Source organism: Pagrus pagrus, assembly GCF_965226575.1.
Source record: "Pagrus pagrus genome assembly, chromosome: 1".
Classification (NCBI taxonomy): domain Eukaryota; kingdom Metazoa; phylum Chordata; class Actinopteri; order Spariformes; family Sparidae; genus Pagrus; species Pagrus pagrus.
In genome coordinates, this window is record NC_140185.1 from 860,085 (window position 1) to 885,417 (window position 25,333).

General features: G+C 40.3%; 1 protein-coding gene across 3 annotated transcripts in view; it reads right to left on the bottom strand.

The window, feature by feature from the left end:
• Positions 1-25,333, bottom strand: part of efl1 (elongation factor like GTPase 1) — a 189,906-nt gene that overhangs the window by 159,969 nt on the left and 4,604 nt on the right. For all 3 annotated transcript variants that reach the window (XM_084353472.1, XM_084353473.1, XM_084353471.1), the window contains exons 6-8: positions 9,217-9,354; positions 6,936-7,150; positions 5,293-5,416 (exon numbers count right to left, since the gene is read on the bottom strand). In XM_084353472.1, coding sequence (XP_084209598.1) covers positions 5,293-5,416; positions 6,936-7,150; positions 9,217-9,354 — 477 coding nt within the window. The remainder of the gene's footprint in view (positions 1-5,292; positions 5,417-6,935; positions 7,151-9,216; positions 9,355-25,333) is intronic.

Here is a 25,333-nt window from a genome sequence, read left to right on the forward strand (position 1 = left end):
ACTATGCTGGCGACTCTGTTATAGACAGAATACCAGCTGACTGCTTCCCTAAATAGTTGTTGCATAGTTTGGAGCTGTGCTTTGACTCATTGTCCTGTTGTAGGATGACAGCCTTCCTTATTCAAGATCCCTTTAACCCTGTACAAATCTCCCACTTTACCAGCACCAAAGCACCCCTGACCATCAAATTTCCTCCACCATGCTGACACAGGGTATGAACCTCCAGCATCTTTTCTTTTGTTCTACGTCTCACAAATGTTCTTCTATGAGATCCACACCTCAAAATTGGATTTGCCTCTCCATAACACTTTTTCCAGTCTTCCTCTGTCCAGTGTCTGTGTTCTTTTGTCCATGTAAATCTTTTCCTTTTATTTGCCAGTCTCAGACATGCCTTTTTCTTTTTCTACTCGGCCTAGAAAGGCCAGCATCCTGGAGTCGCCTCTTCATTGCTGACGTTGAGAGTGGTGTTGTGCGGGTAATGAAGCTGCCAGATGAGGACCTGTGAGACTGATGTACTCGTCCTCAGTGCTCAGTTTTGCAACAAGGCCTTCCACTTCTCTTTCTCTTCTGGTTATGGTCAGTGTGTGCTGTTCTTTGAAGGGAGTAGCACACATCATTGTATGAGATCTTTAGTTTCTTGGATATTATTCTTATGGTATAGCCTTTATTTCTCGTAACAAGAATAGACTGACAAGTTTCAGAGGAAAGTTTGCTTTTTCTAACACAGGGGTTTACTAATGATCAATTAGCCTTTTAACACGATATTGAATTTCAGTGTCAGTTGTCATGTAAAACATGACATTTTTTGTGTGACTGAAAAACTTTCAAGCCCAAGTGTAATATTTATTGTGTTCACCACCTTAATTGAACAAGTTAGAATGCTAAAATGGGCCTTAGCAAATTAGCACCCTTCACAAAGTACAACTGAAGCTGACGGTAATGCCAAATTCCATGGTTATCCATCTAATATTGATCAAGATACTTAGGGTGGATCAAAGTGGGAGAGTGGCTAACCATCCCAAGAGCAATGCTGCCAACATGTTCAGAGTCTGTGCGCAATATTCAGGGACAAACTGCCAATATTAAACATTTTCTGTAGTTTTTGAAATTTCAGCAGCAAAAAAACCCCCCAAAAAACAGAAACGGGCAAGTCCAGTGCAAAAGCTTTGTTATGTTTGCATCAGCCTTGAAAGCACAACATTAAAATAAAATAAAAATCGACCAACCCTACTGAGCAGGCAACGTCTGTGGACGTCCAAAACAGGTTGATATCATGTCCGTCGGGCCAGGCTATGATCTGGACGTCCATTGACAGCCAGAATTAGTCGATAAATGACGTTGAGAGAAGATGTTCAGTCAGGCCATAATCTAGATGTCCACTGACATCCAGAATTAGTTGAGAATAGACGTTCATACTGGCTATGATCTGGACGTCCACTGACATCCAGAATTAGTCGATAACGACATATAATCGTCTATACAACGTCCAGAAAAGATGTATAAAAAAACTTTCATTCTGGCTCCCCAGAGGACGTCTTTTAGAGGTCTTAGATGTCCATATACAATTTCCCATCTGAATCAAACTGCTCACACATGTAGAGGGGCTTGCCCTGAATATGTCTCAGCATCATTACTGTGTCATATCTATAGCGCCACCCACTGGACACAGGAAGTCACTGAATATGTCACTGTTGTGTTTTCAGTGACACGTATCCCATTTAGGTAGGAACCTTTCCACAGACAACGGGCGAGCAGACATCTGGGGCGCGCGGCCTCCGACGGCGCCACAGCCAGACGTACGTGGGGCGAGGGCCCGTTCATCACTGCTTGCAGTTTTAATTAGGGCCCGAGCAGGAAACCTGTGAAGGCCCTATTGTATCTGCAAGGATCATTTATTATTCTTTTTTATCATCCCAAACGATCGCATATTTGGCGGCCTGAACATACCCCAAAACTCACCAAACGCGGAACATACGTCACATTGGTGTGCCGCTATCTGAATTCAAAATGATTGGGGGTGGGTGTGGCCAGGGGACTCCATAGCGCCACCTAACGTCGTTTTGTCCCCTGCGACATTTTTCTCGAATCGTCATGAAATTCGCAGGACTCATGGGTCTCAATGATTTAGCCAGGAATTATTTTTGTGGGAATTTTTGACGTAACAGGAAGTCAGCCATCTTGAATTGTGTGCAGCGATTTTAATTATTCCGACGCTGTTTTTCAGGACTTTAGGATGATCGCAGACTCACCAAATTTGGCCCGTAGCTTCTTACCCATGAGTATGTTAATTTGATACCACAACTGCCCTTATGCGCGGCATGACAGCTCAGTAGTGCCACCTAATGCCACAGACTTCACATTCACTAAGTATCATCCTCAGACCTTGATGATGACACCGTGTCAAAAGCTTTCGTCTCTGATATACCTGGTGGGCGTGGTGGTGCGGTCAATTTCAATGCCCCCCTTATGGCTTTTCCCATTCTGTACGAACCCAATTTCTAAGCCTCGTACTTTAAAGCAACACTAGGTAGTTTTTCGACCTTAAAATAATATTTCTAAACTCAGTTAAGTGGTAGAATAACGGTTAATAGGATGAACAGTGACGCCTCTGCAGCCTGAGGGGGGTCGCGCCGGCAGAAACCGCACTGTGTAACTTCCCAGAGCGGGTAGGTACATACCTGACGTAAAGAAGTCTAGTGGGACCTGCTTTACGACATGTTTATTCATCGCCGGATTTAGCCAGCAGCTACTTGGATTTTTTGTAAACCAACGCCATGGCCAAGCCAGCTAAAAAAGCCAAGAAGGTATTGTCTGAGGAGGCGAAGAAAAGAAAAAGAGAAAGTGATATAATATGAGCCGGACAGGGATAAATATTAGGCCAGCTTACACTCGGTGGAGTGAGCTGAAAGAACTGATGGCGACCTAGCCTTGATGCTACTGGATTTGTAAGTCATATGTTACATATATACATATTTATTATCTTACCGACTTTTACTTTGAGTTGATTTGTTGTTATGTGGTGTTCATTGGGGCTCTATTTGTCCACAGTTTATAACCGTAATAAAGCCGGGAGATAATCTAATGCTGTCCGTTTCGATAGCTTGCACGTTTTCATGTAGTGACTGTAAACGATGACTAACTTACTAAAACACTATGAACGTCTTGTCTTGAAAAGTTGAAGATTCCTTAGTTCATGCAGATAATCAACATAACTGTTGAACAGTGTGGTCGGGAGGTAGCGTTAGCATGCTACTTAGCTACTGTTGTACCGAGTTGGTTGTAGTTATTACGCCAAACACAACGTCAGCTTGCACGTTTTCATGTAGTGACTGTAAACGATGACTAACTTACTAAAACACTATGAACGTCTTGTCTTGAAAAGTTGCAGATTCCTTAGTTCATGCAGATAATCAACGTAATTGTTGAACAGTGTGATCGGGAGGTAACGTTAGCATGCTCCCGAAAACATAGTTATATTTTCAGACGTTACTAAACACATTCACTCCCAAGCATCGTGTTTTGGAAGTAACTTAGTCGGTGCAATCACTATAACCAACTCGGTATGAGAATAATTCTAGCATGCTAATGTGCTGTGCAGCCTATATGCTAACAAACTACCAACTGCTATCTCTGAATCTACCTTGTTGTTGGCACTCCATTGAGGTTTCATGTTTTTGATGTTTCCAAACGAGGCTTCATGATTTGCCGGCTCCGTCAACAAATTCACGTGTATTTATTTTCCCCAGGGATGCTCATACAGTGACAGTATTTACGACACTAGTAACAGATAATTGCGCTTCTCAACCAGCCGGGGGTAGTAATGAGTCCAAATTACCTAGTGTTGTTTTAACTAACTCGTCCTACAGATTTTACACCACAGACTTCATATTTACTCAGGATCATCTTCAGAAATTGAAGATGATATGTTGTCAACAGCTTTCGCCTCCGTTACACCTGATGGGCGTGGCCAATTTCGATCCCTGCCATAAGCAGGAAGTCCTTACAACTTCAACATACAAGTTCCCATCTACACCAAATTGCTCACACATGTAGAGGATTTAACCCTCAATCCTTCTATGCCTCAATACTGCGTCATATCCATAGCGCCACCCACTGGACACAGGAAGTCACTGAAGATGTGACTGTTGTGTTTTGTGTGACACGTATCCCATTTAGGTAGGACATTTCCAAAGGCAACGGGCGCGCACACATCTGGGCGCGCGGCCTCTGATGGTGCCACAGCCCAATGTACGTGGGGGGGCAAGGGCCTGTTCATCGCTGCTTGCAGTTTTAATTACTATAATAATTACTTGTGAAGACATCTTGCAGAAAACTAAAGCAAACAAATGAAATGTTCAAGTTTGATAAACAAAAAACACAACATCCACAGCTGTCATACAGGGGTCCCGTAAAATAATTAACATGTATGCAGTGACCTGAGGCAGCTGGACTAAAATAGGCAGAATTCGGTAAAGTTCAGTTAAAATGAGTGTTCATAAAAAGGAAGAATGGTAATCATCATCATATTGTCATTAATATCATATTTAAACTCCAAACTAACTCGGATTAAAAAAAGCCTGCCAACTCCTCTCCAGTTAGTTAGAACTGAGAGGAGAAACGTCCTCAACAAACTAAAACAAATCCAGTTGCCTACAATACAGCACCTAGATTTACCATGACCTGGATGACTGAGAACCTTCATTAACTCAGATTAAGCTTTTATAGTTGTTGTGCATAGGTAATGTGGACTTATCTTATAAGTTTGCCAACATTAGTTAACTTTGGCCATTATAAGCTACTGGTTATACTGGAACGTTTGACCCGCAACTGATGGACAGGCCTGCTGCCAGAGCTGGCAATGAGACGGATGTTGGAGAGAGAACTGATTACACATTTACATTTAATTCCATTCATTTATGTTACACAAAAAGAATGTTTTTGTTGGGGTAGGTACCGAAAACACACACACACACACACACACACACACACACACACACACACACACACACATCAACAAAATAAAAAAATCATGGGAAGGAAGGTTGGATACTGTAAAAGGTTGATTGATGAATTTGTGCTCAGTCAAGGAAAGTATAATGAAGATGATTTCTTTGTTCTTTGATACAAAAGGGAAATATTAAAGATTTTAAAATATCAATATCTGTATGGGCCCAGAATTTTCAATATTGGTGCATCCTTAGTTGTAGCCTTTGGTAAACCTCAGATTTATTTCTTTAAATCTTTCTTTAACAGTTTAGGAGAAAAGAACATGTAAGTTCATGGTTACATTACCTGAGCTCCTTTGATGATCTTCTTTGCTTTTGCATTGAGGTAGAAATCTCCCCACAGGGTTTTCAGCAGCACCTCTGCCTTAATACCCATTCTCTGGCTGTAGATGTGCGCAAACTGTTGGATGCTACAAAACACAAAATCAAGCTCTTGACCTTTCACTTTTCATGCAGGTTCACTAACAACAACAAAACATGTATCCTTATTGTAAACGATGCTACAGTGTTTTGAGTTCTTTTTAAATTGAGCTTATCATCAGCTTAGAGTAAATTGGAGAAGTTGAAACTGCTTTAACTGAATCAGGATAAACATGATAGTAGTTGTCTGGATTGCAGCTTCCTCCTCCTTTGCTACAGACAGTCAGCATGAGTCCTGGGTTCAGAGGCGAAGAAGCTGTCTCTGTTGGGACTTAATTTGTTTATTTATAGCAGAGAGTTATCACAAGGACAAAGCTACACTCAGAACTAGGTCTTTATGTCCTCATCATGAACTGTCATACACCAAATTACCAGTGCAGCATGGAGACGTTATATCACTGTGTTTGAATACGGACAGAATTTTTTTTTTTAAATGAAAGCTGAAGAGCAACTATTTTACTTCATGTCCTGAACTGAACAAAAAAGCGAGGCCTTTTAAAAGGTAACAAACAGGTTGGAGGTTGTTCTGTAATCATTTTCAGGGTCATATAGTATCAAATGAACTAAATCTAAGTTGATAGCACCATCTAGAGGACACTTTGAAATGTATTTAATGATACTGAATTAGTATACAGTGAAATTTATTTTGGTATTGATTAGGTTACAGGGTTGTGACAGGACTAAGCAATTACGAGGCACTGGAGAAACAATAAACTGGGTGCCCTTATGGACCCGTTTCAGGTCAAACATTTTGACTTGTCAAAGCAAGAAAAGCACAGGTGGGACATCAATGACGGCTGCATTCCATTTAGATAAGCAGGTTCCAGGGCTCTGGTATTTTGCATGCTCATTCACTGACAGGGCTTACTGGGACACTTCATAGAACAGAGCTATTGTTCACATTATTGGTTCCACCTGTGCTTTTCCTGCTTTGAAAAGTCAAATTGTCTGCCGTGAAAAGGGATCTCCGACAAGTTTTTGTTGATTCTGGCTGACTGTTTGCACAAAAAATGGTGAAACAAATTAAACTTAAAAGCAGCTTCTTTCCCCAGGCTGTAAGACTCCTAAAGTCATCCTCAGCACCCCACCATAAAAATACTTTTCATCTGATGACTAATCCAACCCTGACATGGGTTTCTTGTTGTACATTTACAGTATACACTATTTAAGCAGCTATCATCTGAAATAATAAAGTTGTTAAAAATAAGGCAAAAGGCTCCTCTACAAGACGGCGCCACAAGATGCATGAGCCCTGTTAACGCCACTTATAAAATTTGGTGCTTATGATCAAATAAATCAGAATTTAATCAAATCAACACAAATTGACTTGCTGAGAAATGATCATGGAGCATTTAGTCATTCAGCACTTTTTTGATATCAGTGCCATCAGCCTCCAGTGAAATTGCTGTCTGTGGTTTTGAAGCCAATCTCTACAGGACCTTTTTTCCCCACTCCACACTGTGCGTACCACTGATGTCATCTTGCAGCTTAAGAAGGGACCAATCTCACCTGAAACCCCATCCATCTATGGCGCTGGCGAAGACCACATTTCCTTGGTCAGGAGAAAAGTAGAGGTGGGAGTCGTCGGTGTCCTCAAGCCCGGCGCTCCAGTCGTAAACCTGATCTCCACTCAACGTCTCACTTTCTTTCTCCTCCTCCTTCTCTTTCTCTGCTCGCTCCTCTAGCACTTTAGATGTGAACAAACTCCCTGTCACTGCGTTCACCTACAAGGAAGAACAAACACAAACACTGAGTTACGATGGTCTACAAAACATTACAAACCTTTTTCATTCTATGAGTTTATAGAAAATACACAGTCGTTACGACCCCAGAGGTCGTATATATGTTTCTTTTGTCACTGCTTAAATAACCCTCTCTGTCACCTGAGTGTGTGTGTGTGATTGGTTGCAGGTGTGTTTGAGTGATTGTAGGTTGTCCAGGGAGCTGATTGGTTCCTGCCTCGAAGCCAGGAGTTTAAAGGCCGGCTCTTCCCTGTTCCTGGGGGCTCTCCTCTCTCAGCCAGACTGCCAGCATGTCTGTTTGTGTGTGAGATGTGTTTTTACATAAAACCTTTAAAAATGCTTCTCTGCTGGTGGTGCTTGAGGGATGGGAAGAGGGGAGTCTCATTTTCATGTTGCGCCAGGGTTTTCCCTAGGCCCTGGTCGTAACAATTGATGGCTCGTCCGGGATTTGAATGCCCATGTGGTGAGGTTAATGTGGTTCAGGTTTTTTTTTGTATTAGTGGCCTTTGGTTAAGTGTAGTGGTCATCTCGTTTGTTAGATATTTTGTCATTGTTGCTGCATGTCAAGTTGTGTTTTTGACTGAGCACCCTGACTAGATAGCTGCCGGGCAAGTTCAAGGATTTGCCACTTTATTATTTTGCCTTTCTTATTTTTGGTGGTAATCCCTGAGTGGGGGCACGCTTCAGTGTGTTACAGTTGACTAGATTCCTGGTCTTCGGTGATGTACTGAGTTCAGCGTTTAAAGATGCCTCGAGCTCGGCAAGCCACTGAAGACTAGCTAGGTGAGTTAGCCATCTTGCTAGGCAGGTAAAGTTTGGGTGTCATTGCAGTTTGTTTTCCTTCGTTCTATACTTTGTACAGCAACTTGTTTTTTTGTGAGATGGCTGCTTTTGTTTTGGTTACTTTATTCACGTTGTGATGTGTGGCTGTAATTAATACTTTTGTGCAGTAACTGGTGGTTTGTGACCTTTGTGGTGGCTGTGCGCCACTTTTGTTGGGTCACTTGTGGTTGCAGCTTAGGTGTAAGCTGGCAACATTTGCGTGTAGTGGTGACTACACAGTGACGCCTTCTTGTGTGGTGGTTGTTGCAGTCCACTTTTGGTGTGGTCATGTAGGTGTTACTGCTTTAGTTTATTTAATTACAGTTGGTGTGTTTGGGATGGAGGCACTCCACAGATCAGTGGATCTTGAGTGGTGGGTGTGGCTTCCCAATTCGTCTGGTCACTTTGTTTCTTATGTTACGATCTCCATTACAGTAACATTTTGTGTCGTGGTGGTGGCAGTTCGCTTTTGGTGCGTCACTTGTGGTTGCAGCTTAGGTGTAGGCTGGCAACATTTGTGTGTGGTGGTGACTACACAGTGACCCTTTCATTTTGTGGCTGTTGCACTCCTGTGTGTCCACAGTAATTGTGTTTAGTTTTGTGTTCTCTCCTCATGGTGGTAGCCATTTTGTTAGTGGGAGTGGCACCCACTGAAGTATTGCTTTTATGAAGACTGTGGTTCAGCTCGACAGAGTGACAGACTTGTGATAGCTGAACACCCTATTGCATCTCTGAAATTGAACATTTCTTTGGGGGAGAAATGTTCAGTTTTAAGGGGGGAGGTGTTACGACCCCAGAGGTCGTATATATGTTTCTTTTGTCACTGCTTAAATAACCCTCTCTGTTACCTACGTGTGTGTGATTGATTGCAGGTGTGTTTGAGTGATTGTAGGTTGTCCAGGGAGTTGATTGGTTCCTGCCTCGAAGCCAGGAGTTTAAAGGCCGGCTCTTCCCTGTTCCTGGGGGCTCTCCTCTCTCAGCCAGACTGCCAGCATGTCTGTTTGTGTGTGAGATGTGTTGAGGTGTGTGTGTGTGTGTAAAAATGCTTCTCTGTTGGTGGTGCTTGAGGGATGGGAAGAGGGGAGTCTCATTTTCATGTTGCGCCAGGGTTTGCCCTAGGCCGTGGTTCTAACAACAGTCACTTCAGACAGTGTCTTGTATGACAGATGCCTTATAATGAAGTATGCTGAATGTGGCCAGTGTCATATGAGAGCTGGGCCTCTCACCTGCTCCAGGATCTTCTGCAGGTGGGTGTAAGCTTCCTGAGAGGTGAGCTTCAGCTCCATGATGAGTCGGTCCATCTTATTGATGACCAGAACAGGCCTGATGTTCTCCAGCCACGCCTGACGCAGCACAGCTTGTGTCTACAAACAGTAGACAAATGCAAAACAGGAAAAACCATGAAGCAACATGTAAGCCTGCATTTCCATCCACAAGGACATACATAAAACAAAATAAATACCATATTATACAGTTTTCAGAATTTATAGAATTCAAATATTGTGTGAAAAAAATAGGTAATGGTAAAATAATATAATAAAAGTATATAATAAAAGTAAATACATTTTATTAAATATTTTTTATGAAAGCATCTAAACAAAACAAATAAACATCAACAAAAGTTAAAACACCTTAAAGGAATAGTTCGCTCTAGAACGAAACTCAGTCATTATCGACTCAAAATCCATATAATGGGCGTGAATTGTGTCCGAGACGAAAAGGTCCATAAAACTACACAAAAACTCCGTAATATTCCTCCATACTGCTCGTCCGCTGCAATCCAAGTGTCCTGAATTGGCGACATCCAGAGTTTACTCGAAACGACGTCATTTAGTACATTTTTCTAGCCTAAACAGTCACTATGCTACATCTGCCAGGAGGCACGCTCCCGCGCAAGGTTTCAAATCACTAGTGCAGGCAGATCCCTCTTGTGTTTGTGTGTCGCTCAGTCGCTCACAGCTGGATGTAAATACCGGTGTGTATCTATCGCGAGTCTCGTTGATCTTGTCTGGCGCGGCTTCCGTAGTGCAAACACTGTGAGGGAGACTGTTGAGATTTAATAGTTTTCACCTTTTTAGTCATATGCTACTTCACATGTTCACTTAATGATGTCCCCATATAGAGCTGTACTTATCCTGTTGATAGATGAGGTTGACAGAAGCATTGACCCCATGTTATGAAGGGTTAAGACATTGGAGAAACAAGCCAGGATAAGAGAGAGAACACAGCTGCCTTTGTCTCTGTAACAAAGTTGCCTGCACATGATGACCTTGTAGTGAGCAGTATCTGTCTGTGGAATGATAGCAAAGTGAGCCTTAGAGGAACTCAAAGTAGTGCAGAAGCAGTGCAGGAAGAGAACAGGAAGAGGGAGGTTCTTTCCACAGGGCGATGTCTTCGCGGATTGGAGAAATCGTGTTGCCAAGAGGCTGGGACCAGCCTGTGCACCAACGAAAGGAGAGCCAAAGTCTAGACCACGGCCTCCTCACCTTTTTGACCAATGAGAAGTTATAACACCTCAACAGCAAAAATATAACTGTTATTGTAATGTGAATATCTGCATCCTTTTTCTGGGCGACGGGTTACAGAGTAACAGCAAGTCGCTGACTGTGATTTGTTTAACAGAGAAAGGTCCATGATCATGCTTGCTTAATGATACAATTCTAAATAAATAGTTAAACGGAACGTCATTGTATGTCTTCACTCAAACAAACGAACACGCTGACAAGACTCACGTGAACGCAGGAGAGTACCCCCGCGGGTCTCCAGCTGCACTTTGAGGAATAAGAAACTACACTGGACTTCTCATCAGCATGAGGGTAAGTCGATAGCTATTCCTTTAATCGAGGGTCAAAAAAATAATTATTTGAAATATAACAGTCCACTTTTGGTTTGTCATAAGAGTTAAAATATTTAGGCTTGGGAAGGACTTACAGAATCTTTCCTTAAGTATGTGAAATTCATCAACTGAAGGTGTATGATTTGTCCTGTAATTCAGAGGTTTACTATCACATTTGAATTTAGAAATAATTTATTTAGGCATAATTGTTATACAATGCCCAATTTTGTTATAAACAAAATTCTGCATGTACCAGGTGCATTGGATGTATTAAGGAAAATCCAGGTACAGTGTCAGAGGTTCAACTTCCTGAGTATAAAATTACCCAGAACTTTCGTGCAGCCCATAAAGCATGCTCGGTGGAGACTTCTCAAGGCCAAGCCGGCTAATGTCCAGTTTAGCCCTAAGCTACCTTGAATGGAGATAAAATTATATAATTGTGTAGTTCTACACTTGCAAAATGTTATCAACCGAATGGCTCAAGTTCCGATGGTGGGACAAGTCATTTGGCAGAGATTATCCACTACGGGAGTGACGAGACACTCAGCTCACAAGACCATACATGATACTGAACACAGAACAAGAAGAGATGATATTTTAACACTATTTTTAAGAAAACTTCTTAAAAGTTTCATTCGATTGAAAGTCACAAAATGCAAAACAATGCAGGCTGAAATGTTTTAACTAGTAATCATCTTGTAATGAATATCTTCAGTTCTACTTTGAATTATCATATGCAGTAAAAGACACAAACAACTCAACGGACTGGCTTCTCTCCTGTATGATTTTTCATGGGTCTCTTCAGCCTTATACAGCACCGTGCATGAACTATGCGTGAGCTTCTAACTTCGAATTGAAGCTGTGTGTGACTGTCAAACTGAACTTCTTTCCATTAATTGAAAATAAAAAATGAAAAAGTTTTTCTTTGTCTTATTTTTTCAATGCAAACAATATTCAAAGTAGGACTCTCTCTTACTTATGGACTTATTATACTTATGGAGAGACTGACCAAATATCTCTTGGCTGGCTACAACTACACTGCCCAACCTACGGTATGTAGGGTGACCAAACGTCCTGTTTTCCCAGGACATGTCCTGTTTTCACGTCCTGTCCTGGCCGTCCCGGGAGTTTTTTATAAAGTGGTGAAATGTCCTGGTTTTCATTGTTTTTCATTGGGCGATTAAAATGACACTGCATGCGATGCAATCCCCGAGAGGCTGCTACATTTACACTTAAAGCGAGCAGACAGCCACAGCACTCGTGCCTGCATCATGCCGAAACGTAAATGTACGTTTAACGATGAGCTGCAGAAGAAATTCCCCACTTACCGTCCCGGTCGGGACAAGTGGGAGGCTTCGTGCACCGTGTGCAAACCCGGTACTTATGTTTCGGTGTCCAATGGGGGTGCCAGGGACCTCAAAGCCCACATGGACACCGAAAAACATAAAAAAAGTGTCCGAGGTGAGTGTAGTTCATCAAAGTTGACAGAGTTCTTTGTGAGACCCGGGAAATCGGAGGATGCTGTGAATGCAGCGGAGGGTGCATTCTCATTTCACACAGTGAAACACCACAACAGCTACAGGTCCATCGATTGCACTAGTGCATTGTTAAAAAAGGCATTCCCAGATTCTGACACCGCCAAAAAGTTTAATAGTGCCCGCACTAAGACCGAAGCCATTGTGAATGGTGTTTTAGCGCCCCACTCTGTTGAAGTCACAAATGAAGCTCTGAAAGAAATCCAGTATTGTGGTATTTGTACAGATGGGAGTAACCACGGAGCAGTGAAAATATTCCCGATCATAATCCAGTATTTTGATTGGAAGAAGGGTGGTGTGCAAACAAAATTAATTGAGGTGAAAGACACACCTAATGAGAAAGCAGAAACCATTGCAAATTATCTCACTGAAACACTGGCAAAAAACAATTTGTCTGAAAAATGCATTGCATTTACTGGAGATAATTGCAACACCAATTTTGGTGGAATCCGGCGTGATGAAGGGGGAAACAATGTGTTTGCAAATTTGAAGAGGTTGCTGCAGAACAAGACCCTGATTGGTGTGGGTTGCCCAGCACACATATTGAATAATTGTGTTCATCATGGGGCAGACACAATAGATGTTGACCTTGAGAATATCATGTTCAAAATCTACCAGTACTTCCACATTTACACAGTGCGTACTGAGAACCTAAAAGAGTACTGTGATTTTGTTGACATTGAGTACAGGAGGATGCTTTCTCACAGCAAGACAAGGTGGCTGTCATTGTTCCCAGGCATTGAGAGGATGCTACAGATGTTCCCAGCTTTAAAGGCATTTTTTCTGTCACAGCAAAAGCCACCTATAGTGATAAAGAAGTTTCTTGAAAACAACTTCAGTGAGATCTACCTGTGGCACATGCACTCACTGATGTCTGTGTTCCACACCCACATTCAACAAATGGAAAAGGAGAACAACTCCATCATGGAGGTGAAGAAAATATTGAACAGCATTCACAACGTTCTTTTTGAACGTAAGAGCAACAATTTCATGTCCCTTAAAGTTAAGGGACTACTGGCAGAAAATCGCAGAGATGGACTGGGTGAGGGCTGTGACAAGTTCTGTGCTGATGTGCAAGGCCTGTACAGTGCATGTCTGGAGTATCTGGAGAAGTGGATGACTCCCATGGAAGAGTTCTCAACATTCATGTGGATGGATATGAGTGAGCCACCAGATTGGGATGATGTGGAGGTCTGCATCAAGCACCTTAGAGAGAAGGGGGTGCCAATTGATGATGTCAAGTGTTTTGACCAGGTTGCCAATCTGAAGAGATTCATAGAAAGGTGCAACAGTGATGAAGAGTTCATTGGCCTGCAGGTGCACCAGAAGTGGACCAAATACTTTGAGAAGGCCAAAAGCATTGAATGCTACTCAGAACTACTGAAGATTGCACAGTTTGTCTTTGCACTTCCCTCTCATAATGCAAATGTTGAGAGGGTTTTCTCATTGATGCAGAGCCAGTGGACGAAGGAGAGGAACCAGCTCTCTGTTGAGTCATTGAAAGGGATTCTCTTTGTGCAATACAACTACAAAGACATGTCTTGCAAAGACTTTCATGCTTATTTGTTAAGCAACAAAAAACTGCTGGGAAAGATCAGCTCTACAGCAAAATATAAATGGGCAAACAAGGAGGATGAGGAAGAAAAACAGGATGAAGATGAAAACAAGGATGCAGAAGAAAACTGAAGATAGATATTTTTTGTAAGTTTGTGAGAGCTATTTTGTTTAAGTTGGATTGCTAATATACAGTAGCAGAGGTATTTTTCAGTTATTTATTATTTATTTATTTTCTAATACAGAAGAGACATTATTTCTATCATTATTTCATTTGTTGTTTTTGAAACTTATATAATAAAACATGTTGAGTAACCTCTGAGAAGCAAGTCTGAATGTGTGTCTTTGGTTATAGATAGTATTTTGTTTGTAATATATCAATATTCTGTCCATACAGAGGAGGCATACTTTAAATGTCTGTTAATTTTAAGGCATCTTTGAGTAAATTTTGAGTATCGTATCTCATTGCTGGGCCGAGTGTCCTGGTTTTTGGTAATCAAAATATGGTCACCCTAACGGTATGGTCATGTTCTTTTAACAATATGAGCATGTCTATGTTTTCTGGCAGCAGTCGAGTCCTTTGGGCACTGACTATGTCTCCTGCAGTTGAAAAGACACGCTCACTTGGAACGGAGGTAGCAGGGATGCAAAGGTATGCTATCTTTGTAGAGGTTCAGGATCACTGTGTGAGTAATATGCGTGGGTGACGGGATGGTGTACTTCGGTTCCAATGTGTGGAGGAGTCACTGATTTTCCACCACGGGTGTGACGAGATCTTGTGGCACGAGATCTCGTCACACCCTTATTATCCACCGTTGTACAGCTGCTTCTTTCACAATGTAAGCTTATGGGAAAAAGTCATTTTGTGCCTGCCCGTGTACAACGTGATGTTGTAATTACTCCGTTTGGCCACTCTATCAAATTGGCTTCAGAGTACTGGACACTTCCTCAGGGGTTGTACAGTTGTCATCCTGTAACCTAAGCATGAAACTTCTGTCACTGGACAATAGGTGGTTATATACTGTATGGAGACAGACGGTAACCCCTGTCTCTATTCAAAGCTGGTCTTTGGAATCAGTGAAAGACCTCCTTGATCAGAGAGAGGAGTTGCTCACTTGGCCGATGCTACACAGTTAGGTCATGTGACAACACTAAAGACAAGGGGAAAACCAATTATCGGCCCTGGCCAAGTATGGGGCTGATATTCAGCATTTCCGAGTATCAGTATGGTGATTTTTCTGTCAGAGTGCAGATAAAATAAACTGATTTAAACATGTGCTAATATGGCTCTGATAAATCATCCTCTCATACAATGTCCTGCCCACAACACTATCTGATTGGTAAAACATTTAAAAGCCTATAAACACTGAACAATAAGGGTGCTCCGATCAGGATTGTTGGTGCCGATCACTAATCATCGAGTGCTGGAAGCAGTATGAGCCAATACCAATCGCCGATCACCAATCAAAATCTTTATTTTATTGTCACCTAAAGTTGTTACTTATTAGTGGCATAATTTAGTGGCATCAAAATGTTGAGGAAATAAATAATTATATTTAATATATTTATATATAAAGAAAAAAGTGAATATGACAAGGAATTCAGTAACACTGAGGGGATAACTCTGTGTCTCAGTCTTTGTAGTGATGTATTTGTCCCCCGAAGCCAGTACTCCACCACCTGGCCACTACCTGTATCTGGTTACTTTCATCTCTGACACAAGACTGATGAAATTTACACTGATGTCAAGTGTCTGTAACTCCAAACTCAAAGTCAACTGTTCTCAGCAAACGTAGTCTACTTCAGTATACTTAGTGAAAGTGAAAACTTGTTGTGTTGTCACATTAAACTGCAGTTCACTGTTTAACACTTAATGTTTCTCTGAACAGAAGCTCTCAGTCCTGCTGTGAGTCTTTAGCTCACTAAGCTATAAGCTGTTAGCTCAGTCAGCTGTTAGCCCTGGTTGCTGTTGGCTCAGTCAGCTGATAGCTCTGGTTGCTGTTAGCTCAATCAGCTGTTAGCTCTGGTTGCTGTTAGCTCAGTCAGTTGTTAGCTCTTGCTGCTGCTAGCTCAGTCAGCTGTTAGCTTTTGCTGCTGCTAGCTCAGTCAACTGTTATCTTTGGTTGCTGTTAGCTCAGTCAGCTGTTAGCTCAGTTAGCTGTTAGCTCAGGATGCTGTGAATTCAGTCAACTGTTAGCTCAGTCTGCTGTTAGCTCTGGTTGCTGTTATCTCAGTCTGCTGTTAGCTCTGGTTGCTGTTATCTCAGTCGGCTGTTAGCTCTGGTTTCTGTTATCTCAGTTGGCTGTTAGCTCTGGTTTCTGTTATCTCAGTCGGCTGTTAGCTCTGGTTTCTGTTAGCTCTGGTTGCTGTTAGCTCAGTCAGCTGTTAGCTCTGGTTTCTGTTAGCTCTGGTTACTGTTAGCTCAGTCAGTTGTTAGCTCTGGCTGCTGTTAGCTCAGTCAGCTGTTATCTCTGGTTGCTGTTAGCTCAGTTAGCTGTTAGCTCAGTCGGCTGTTAGCTCTGGTTGCCGTAAGGCTCGAAACAAACAGCGTTGCCTCCACGCAGGACAACAGAAAATATATTTATCACAAACAGACAATCCCAAATGATAAATTCAATGGACTACTTCTGACTCCAATGGAGCATGTCTTCTCCTGCTGTTACCATAGTTATCTAGTGCTAGTTATAATCACTGGCTGGCCACTCATTGCGAGTATGGAGGACTAAACATGACTTTAGTATAAATAAATAAATAAATAAATGCATAAATAAATGTATAAATAAATGCTGAAAAAAAAGAAATAAATACATAAATAAATAAATGTAACAAATTAATAAAGGAATAAATACATAAATGCATAAATAAATAAATGCTGAAATAAATAAATAAATACTGAAATAAATGAATAAATAAATGCTGAAATAAATGTATAAATGTATAAATAAATAAATGCTGAAAAAAAAGAAATAAATACATAAATAAATAAATAAATGTAACAAATTAATAAAGGAATAAATACATAAATGCATAAATAAATAAATGCTGAAATAAATGAATAAATAAATAAATAAATACTGAAATAAATGAATAAATAAATGCTGAAATAAATGTATAAATAAATAAATGCTGAAATAAATGTATAAATACATAAATAAAAGAATAAATAAATATATAAATGCTTTATATTTATTTCTACATTTCTGTTCACCTACATTTATTTATTTCTGTATTTCTGTGTCCATATGTTAATGAGGTAGGCGGTCCTAACCTCAGTCAACAGCATGATTGGTTACAGGAGTGTGCTCGATTCGGGTCGACTACTTCTGCCTTACTAGCGGCGCTGATGTTGTTGGCTACCAGCCCGCCCGCTCAGCTAACCCTTAGCTGCAGTTCTGGTTTAGCAATGGCATTTTTTGTACGATCATTAGCGAACGATTTAGAGAACCATGCAACCAACGACTATGTTCAGTTTCGTCTGGATAGATTGATGGATGACTTGGCTCAGCTAAACGCCGATATCGATGTGCAAACTGAGCTAGCAGTGTTAGATGGTCTGGAAGAAGTCGGCCGCCAACTTTACATCCTGTCAGAGACAGAAGAAGGGACCCTTGGACGTCCTCTATCCCACCGTGATAGCATAGACTGCGAGCTACAAGGACCAAAACCCCGGTTTTTACAAAAATAAGCCGTCCTCCAAGCTGGACGGAGAATATTGATCGCTATGCACAACCGGCAGCCGGGCGAGTGCGCAGGGACCGTCTGCAAATTGCAATACAAGAGCAAGATGCTGCAAACAAAAATCAATAACTCCACTGTTATACAGTATTGAGACTCCAAAATCACTACACACACCGAGAGTCTCCTCATGGTCATACTACAACAGCTGTTTTGGATAAATGTGCCTTTTGCATAATTTTGGTGATTTTTTATTGGTATTAATCATTAATATCTACCAATATTAATCAATAGCTTCACTGTTATACAGTATTGAGACTCCAAAATCACCACACACATCAAGGGTCTCCTCATGGTCATACTACAACAGCTGTTTTGGATAGATAGGCTTTTGCATATTTTTGGTGATTTTTTATTGGTATTAATCAGTTGCTCAGGTCATGCTCTGCTCGTGATCACTTCGTAGGTGCATGAGAACTCCCGCTCGATTCTAATCGAATTACCACAATTAATAATCAATTAATATATTATAAATAAACAAAAAAAAAAAAAAAAAAAAAAACGTATATAACCAGATCACCTGACCCTCAAGAGGACATTATGACGTGTCTTGGACATGTAGCCTATTGGTTTTGTTATTTTCATTTCTGTCTTTCTCTCTTCATTTCTCTCTAATCTTTCTCTCTCTAACATTCGCTTCTAATAATAATAATAACAACAATAATTATAATAATAATAATAATAATAATAAAAACATATGTTATCCGATTTGGACCATGGAGATATATATTTTTCCAAAACAGCTGTTGTAGTATGACCATGAGGAGACTCTTGGTGTGTGTAGTGATTTTGGAGTCTCAATACTGTATAACAGTGGAGTTATTGATTTTTGTTTGCAGCGTCTTGCTCTTGTATTGCAATTTGCAGACGGTCCCTGCGCACTCGCCCGGCTGCCGGCTGTGCATAGCGATCAATATTCTCCGTCCAGCTTGGAGGACGGCTTATTTTTGTAAAAACCGGGGTTTTGGTCCTTGTAGCTCGCAGTCTATGCTATCACGGTGGGATAGAGGACGTCCAAGGGTCCCTTCTTCTGTCTCTGACAGGATGTAAAGTTGGCGGCCGACTTCTTCCAGACTGTCTAAGACTGCTAGCTCAGTTTGCACATCCATATCGGCGTTTAGCTGAGCCAAGTCATCCATCAATCTATCCAGACGAAACTGAACATAGTCGTTGGTTGCATGGTTCTCTAAATCATTCGCTAATGATCGTACAAAAAATGCCATTACTAAACCAGAGGGGGTTAGCTGAGCGGGCGGGCTGGTAGCCAACAACATCAGCGCCGCTAGTAAGGCAGAAGTAGTCGACCCGAATCGAGCACACTCCTGTAACCAATCATGCTGTTGACTGAGGTTAGGACCGCCTAACTCATTAACATATGGACACAGAAATACAGAAATAAATAAATGTAGGTGAACAGAAATGTAGAAATAAATATAAAGCATTTATATATTTATTTATTCTTTTATTTATGTATTTATACATTTTTTCAGCATTTATTTATTTATTCATTTATTTCAGCATTTATTTATTCATGCATTTATTTATTTATACATTTATTTATTTATTTATTTATTTATGCATTTATTTATTTATTCCTGTATTTATTTATACATTTATTTATTTATTTATGTATTTATTTATTTATTTCAGCATTTATTATACATTTATTTATGCATTTATTTATCTATGTATTTATTTATACTTAAGTCATGTTTAGTCCTCCATATGCGAGACCTAACATCGCGAGAATTGTTCTGCGGTACCGGTCCATCTATCTACTCAGTCACAAACAGGTTGCAGGACCTTGCTGATATGCTGGTTAAACCAAGAGCCAACCACTGAAAATCCATATTGATTTTGGCAGGAGGGAAGTGAGCAGCAGAGTCCCGAGGTGTGTGTGGCTGTGACATTTTAGCAGCACATAGATAAACTGTGTCCTGTGTTTATCGACCGGCTCTTCTGATCGGGTTCTATAGAGACCACAGATAACATTTTTTACAACCTATATCAGCTGATAACGATCGGTGCCCAATCAATCGGAGCAGACTGAAAAGTCTGAATCTGCAAAGTAACTAGTGTGGAGAGTGGAGAGGAAGTATAAAGTAGCAGAAAATGGAAATACTCAAGTAAACTACCTGAAAATTGTACTTGAGAACAGTACTTGAGTAAATTGTACTTAATTCATCACTGGTTGTTAGTTTATTTTTTAATGCAAATCAATGTCAGTCCCAAATATCTGTTTTCAGTCTCCTTCATTTTTAATAATCAGTATCAGCTCTGAAAAGGTCATATCGGTCGACCCCTACTTGAAACAGCTTGTAGCACCACATTATGTAATAACGCCCCATTATGTAATAATGTAATACATTTACACTTCATTATGTAATAACGCCGCATTTTGTAATAATCTGCCACATTTTGTAAAAAAATTATTGAACACAATTTGTAATAAACTTTGCTGCATTATGTAATAAGTTCATACATATTGCATCAGTAATTACAAAATGCAGGTGTTGCACTTTTTTTTATCAAGAAAATTTGGTGCAATATGTAATAAACCACCAAAATGGATGGCTTAATTAGAAAAAAAACATTATACCATCAGAACGACATTGACTTTAAGCATACCAGCATGAATCATTAATATGAATTAATTTTAAAAACTAGTAGGATGTTTCATTGGTCAAATCTAAATCAAATATAACTGAATTCATAGAGAATGTGTTTGAAAGCTCATAGAGACAAAAACTGCACTAAATGAGTGTTACTGGCACAAACATTATCGGTGCACTGAAATGTTGGAAGACATACACACATGCAATCTGGATTATGTTATGCAAATATTATATGTGACAGAAAGCAGACAAAACACGAAAACAAATATGGAACAGAAAATGTAACAAATTTTGTCCTTTATCTGTAGTTATAGGATATGTAAAACACAGGCATGCAAACAGGTCAGGGCTGAAAAAGGTGAGAAGGATATTGGGGTGGGGGGGGGGGGCGACAGTGTGCGGTCCACCTCCCCGTACTGCACATCCTCCCTTTTGAAGAACTACACAGCTCAACTGTCTTCTCCCTGGACTGGAGGGTGTACTTGACCGTTTGTATGGCATTGAATGTTTAAATGTTCACGTTTCCACTTCTATGGTCAATGACCTCATTCATCAAGCTAAAAGAAGACTCGACTCTGGGTCCATGAAAGATGCTGTATACATACTGTATCCAACGTCACCATTTTAGTCGACGAAAAGTCTTGGCATTTTAGTCTAGTTTTAGTCAAAGAAAATCCAAAGTATTTTAGTAGTAGTAGTAGTAATAGTTTTAGTCAATAGTCTTTTTTTAGTCTTTGAAAGCAGATTGACAGTAATGTTAATCACAATTAATCTAGTCAAACCACTAGATTCATTTTAGTCTTTTTCTCACTCATCTCAGTTTTATCAGGCAGGAATACATTTATTGAAACACGTGAAATTACTCTGTAGCACGTTTCACCAGAGAAGCTCTGTTTGTACTCGCCGCACTTAGCACAGAGCACCGGTGTGTGTGTGCTCACTCAGGCACACGCACACGCGCGCGCGCACACACACACACCCCTGGCAGCAGCGCAGGATGAGAAAAAAACTGACGCGCATCCAGTGAAGGCTTTTTGGATTGTAATTTAAAAGTCTGTGACGAAAAAAGAGACATTGTATTAAGTTTTTATTTGATTAAGTAGATTTCGTCTCGTCTTTTTTCGTCAACAAAAAATGCATGTTAATTTCGTCACAGTCAGTGTTTAAGGGCGTCTCGTTTTCGTCATGAAAAAAACCATCGTTGACGAATATTTTTCGTCTCGTCTGACGAAATTAACACGCGTGGTGAATCGATAAGACTGAAAGAGTGCCGGGCAGGCACTCTTTCAGTCTTAGGCTATCGATTCACCACGCGAAAAGCTCCTTCTACTTCTTCTTCTTCTTCTTCTTCTTCCTCGTGTTTAACGGCGGTTGTCGTCCAGCCAAATATACTACTGATTACTACTATCCAGCCGTTTTGCCACACACACGCCTCTAGCGTTATGGCGGTGAATTGCAAGTCCGCTGCTCTACGCTCCCAGGTATAGAAATCCATATCCGCTCCCGCTCCGCTCCGCAACACCCCCCCCCCCCCCCAAAAAAAAAAAACATTTTCTCATCGGTTCTACACGATTCACGTGGATGACCTATTTTGGATTCAAAACGGCGAATTTCGCCAAAAGGTGAGAGATTTGCATGCCTGAAAACAAACCCTCATAATATATATGAGTGAAAAGTAGTCTACTGACAAGAGCTGACAACTTTTTCTCAAAATTCTAGCAAAGAAAAAAGTAACTCGCTCAATACATGTGAAATTTTTTACTGTAGTAGACTTATAAACGGAAGTACCAAAGGGTATTGCTGCCATTCCAGAAAAAAATAAATAAAAATCATATAACGTTATAATCATTATAACGTGATCAGCTGGAGGGACACCTAGGGCTCCACAGGCCCGATGTCACGCTGCGGCCTCCAATCAGACACTCGGATCGGACAAACCTCCACGGTCAGCATGAAATGTCAATGACAGTATAAATAAGTCAATGAAACTGAGACTATCCAGGTGGATTCATGGATTCACTTCCGCCCCCTCCACCCGAGACCAACTTATCACGTTATAACGTGAATCTGACGTATATTAGGGGTGGAGCCGAACCCGAATACGGTATTCGGAAAAGCACAATTAACGTCTTTTTACGAATACTTATTTTGAACAAACACTTTATATAATATTTGTATTCGGGAACAAGAAAAACATCATATCAAAAAGCTACGTTTCCTCATGAGACCGCAGTACATGCCCGGATGAGTGAGTGAGTGACGTTCAGGAGTCGGGGGTGGGGGCAGGGGGGTCGAAACACCGCTGTTCCAACCCCCCTGCCCCCGCAGCTGTCCATGGTGCTGCTGAACCAGGTGACGTTGTTTACACTCTGCGTTGTGGCTTGTCTGTGAAACGCGCGCTGCTCAGGGACTGGGCAGATCTGTCCCACTTGCTTTGTCCCTCACTCCGTTGGGAGATCTTCCACAGAGTAAAAGAAATACACATTGTTTCTCTCCCCTGCTCCGCTCGAGCGCGGCTGAAGCCCACTTCACGGGCGCGAGGCTGCTGCAGCCAGCGACCCTGCTGACAGCAGACCGGGGGAGAAAAAAAAAATCTTTGCTTGGTGCTTTGGTTGGGTTTTAGGCAATGAAGAAAGGAGTTGGTTAAGTTTAGTAAAAAGACCAGGTAGAGGCCAGAAGCATAATGACCGTTAGCTATAGGCTACTATGTCATATTATTTACAGACCAAGTTTAGTTCTTGGAGCTCTGTGCATTAGAAAGAACAGTTCTTTTAAGTATTATTTGTTTTTATTCTGTCTGCTCATCGTCCTCCAACAAGGACGGGTGGTGGTGGGGTTCATAATGTTCACAATGATATTTTATTAGTTGTTGGTTTAACCATGAATGAGGTAATGGCTGTTATGTTATTTTCTTTTCAATGACATTTCTTGTTACATGTTCATTGCTGGATTTATGGAAAACCATCAACCAATATTGCATATCCATAATTATTATAATGGATAATTAAAGAATACTTACAATATAACGACAATTAGAATTGTAACTCAAAAAGATATATATTTTTACGCCTATTTTGAATTTTACTCGAATACAAATACAAATACAAATAATTTCCCCCCCTCAACAAATACAAATACAGATACAAATATCGGCTGCTCTGCACACCCCTAATATATATATATATATTTTCTGGTATGGTAGCAATACGCTTCCGTAAATGTGTATCTATGTACCGTAAAGATTCATAATGCCACACATTCGGCGGGTGTTAGCCTACTGTAATTTAGAGCACTGGTAGAATGTATGCATGTGCTACTGCCAGCCACAAGGGGGAGATACAAACATTTTGGCTTCAGTTTAGGGGAGCAATTTCGTCCTCTATAGCTTACACTTCAGCTGGAAAATAAACAAGAGGCAACATGATGAAAGGTATTAGAGCCCGACTGATATATCGACTGGCCGATATTAGGCATTTTCCAAACTATCGGTATCGGCATTTATAATGGCCGATAAATGAATATTTAAAAAATAAAATAAAACAAAACACCCTTCAATCATGTTATGAGTGTTGGCGGTGCATAGTTTGTCCACCAGAGGACACTCTACAACGTCCCTGTTGGCAACACTCGTGTTTAGAACGCCACAAACCCTACAACCAGCTGATCCAGCCAGAGTCGGGCAGAGTGAACCAGTTATCCATGACTGAGATCATCGGTGAAGTGTGCTAATGGTAAGTTGGCAACTGTCACGAGAAATACATTGCTTGAATAACAATTAAAAGAACATCCTCATCAGTTCTCTTAACTCAAATAAGCGTGACAAAATTTGTGACTACCATGCCCAGTTTTGCTGCTGTTGTAAGCCGAGAGTGAAACTGAATTAGGTAGTAATTTTGATGTTCCTCTGTTTGGTTGTGACAATAAAACAAACAAGTTTAATTTTAAACTGCATTATCATATTATTTCAGTGAGGACTCATAAATAACTACAAATAACTAATGTTACGGAAATCTGTTTATGTTTTGTTATGCGTTTCTGGATTTCTTTTTTTTTTATATATATATATATATATATATATATATATATATATATATATATATCGGCCGATATATCGGAATATCGGATTTTTAAACCACCAAATATTTGTATCGGTATCGGCCTTAAAAATCCTTTAGCGGTTGGGCTCTAAAAGGTATGAACAAAGAACAGATTTCAGACTCTCTTTCAGAATATGTCTTTTAGAATTTTGTGTTGATTGATTTGCAACTAATATGAAATGCTAACAGATAAAAGAACAATCTTTTAAGTTAACGATCTGATTAGCAATGATAAGTTAAACTAGCAGACGCATGACGATTCACGCTGGTATGCTTAAAGTCAATGTCGTTCTGATGGTATAATGTTTTTTTCTAATTAAGAAATCCATTTTGGTGGTTTATTACATAATGCACCAAATTGTTACATTTTCTTGATAAAAAAAAGTGCAACACCTGCATTTTGTAATTACTGATGCAATATGTAAGAACTTATTACATAATGCAGCAAAGTTTATTACATATTGCGTTCAAGAATTGTATTACAAAATGTCACAGATTATTACAAAATGCGGCGTTATTACATAATGAAGTGAAAATGTATTACATTATTACATAATGGGGCGTTATTACATAATGTGGTGCTACAAGCTTCATTCACTAATGAAGGCCATGAGATGAGTAAGCTCTGACATACTAGTAAGTGGACCTTTATGCTTGGATCCTAATCTTTCATATAGTTTTGTTGCAAGTTCAGAACTAAACTACAAGGTCTATTTGAAAACTCAAGGTATCATAATAAAGGGAGCACTTTAAATATTTGTTCAGGTGTATAAGTAAAAATATATATATCACTGAGTCTGAGTAAATGAAATTGGCACACAGCATAAATGAAAGATTTTTTTTAAAATAACAATTTTAGAATGAATATCCCTAAGGAATGACGCAGCTACAGCTCCAAATCTCTAGCAAACCATAGCAAAACATCTGAACATTACCTCTTGCCTCATGCAAACTTTAATGCTAATAAAGTG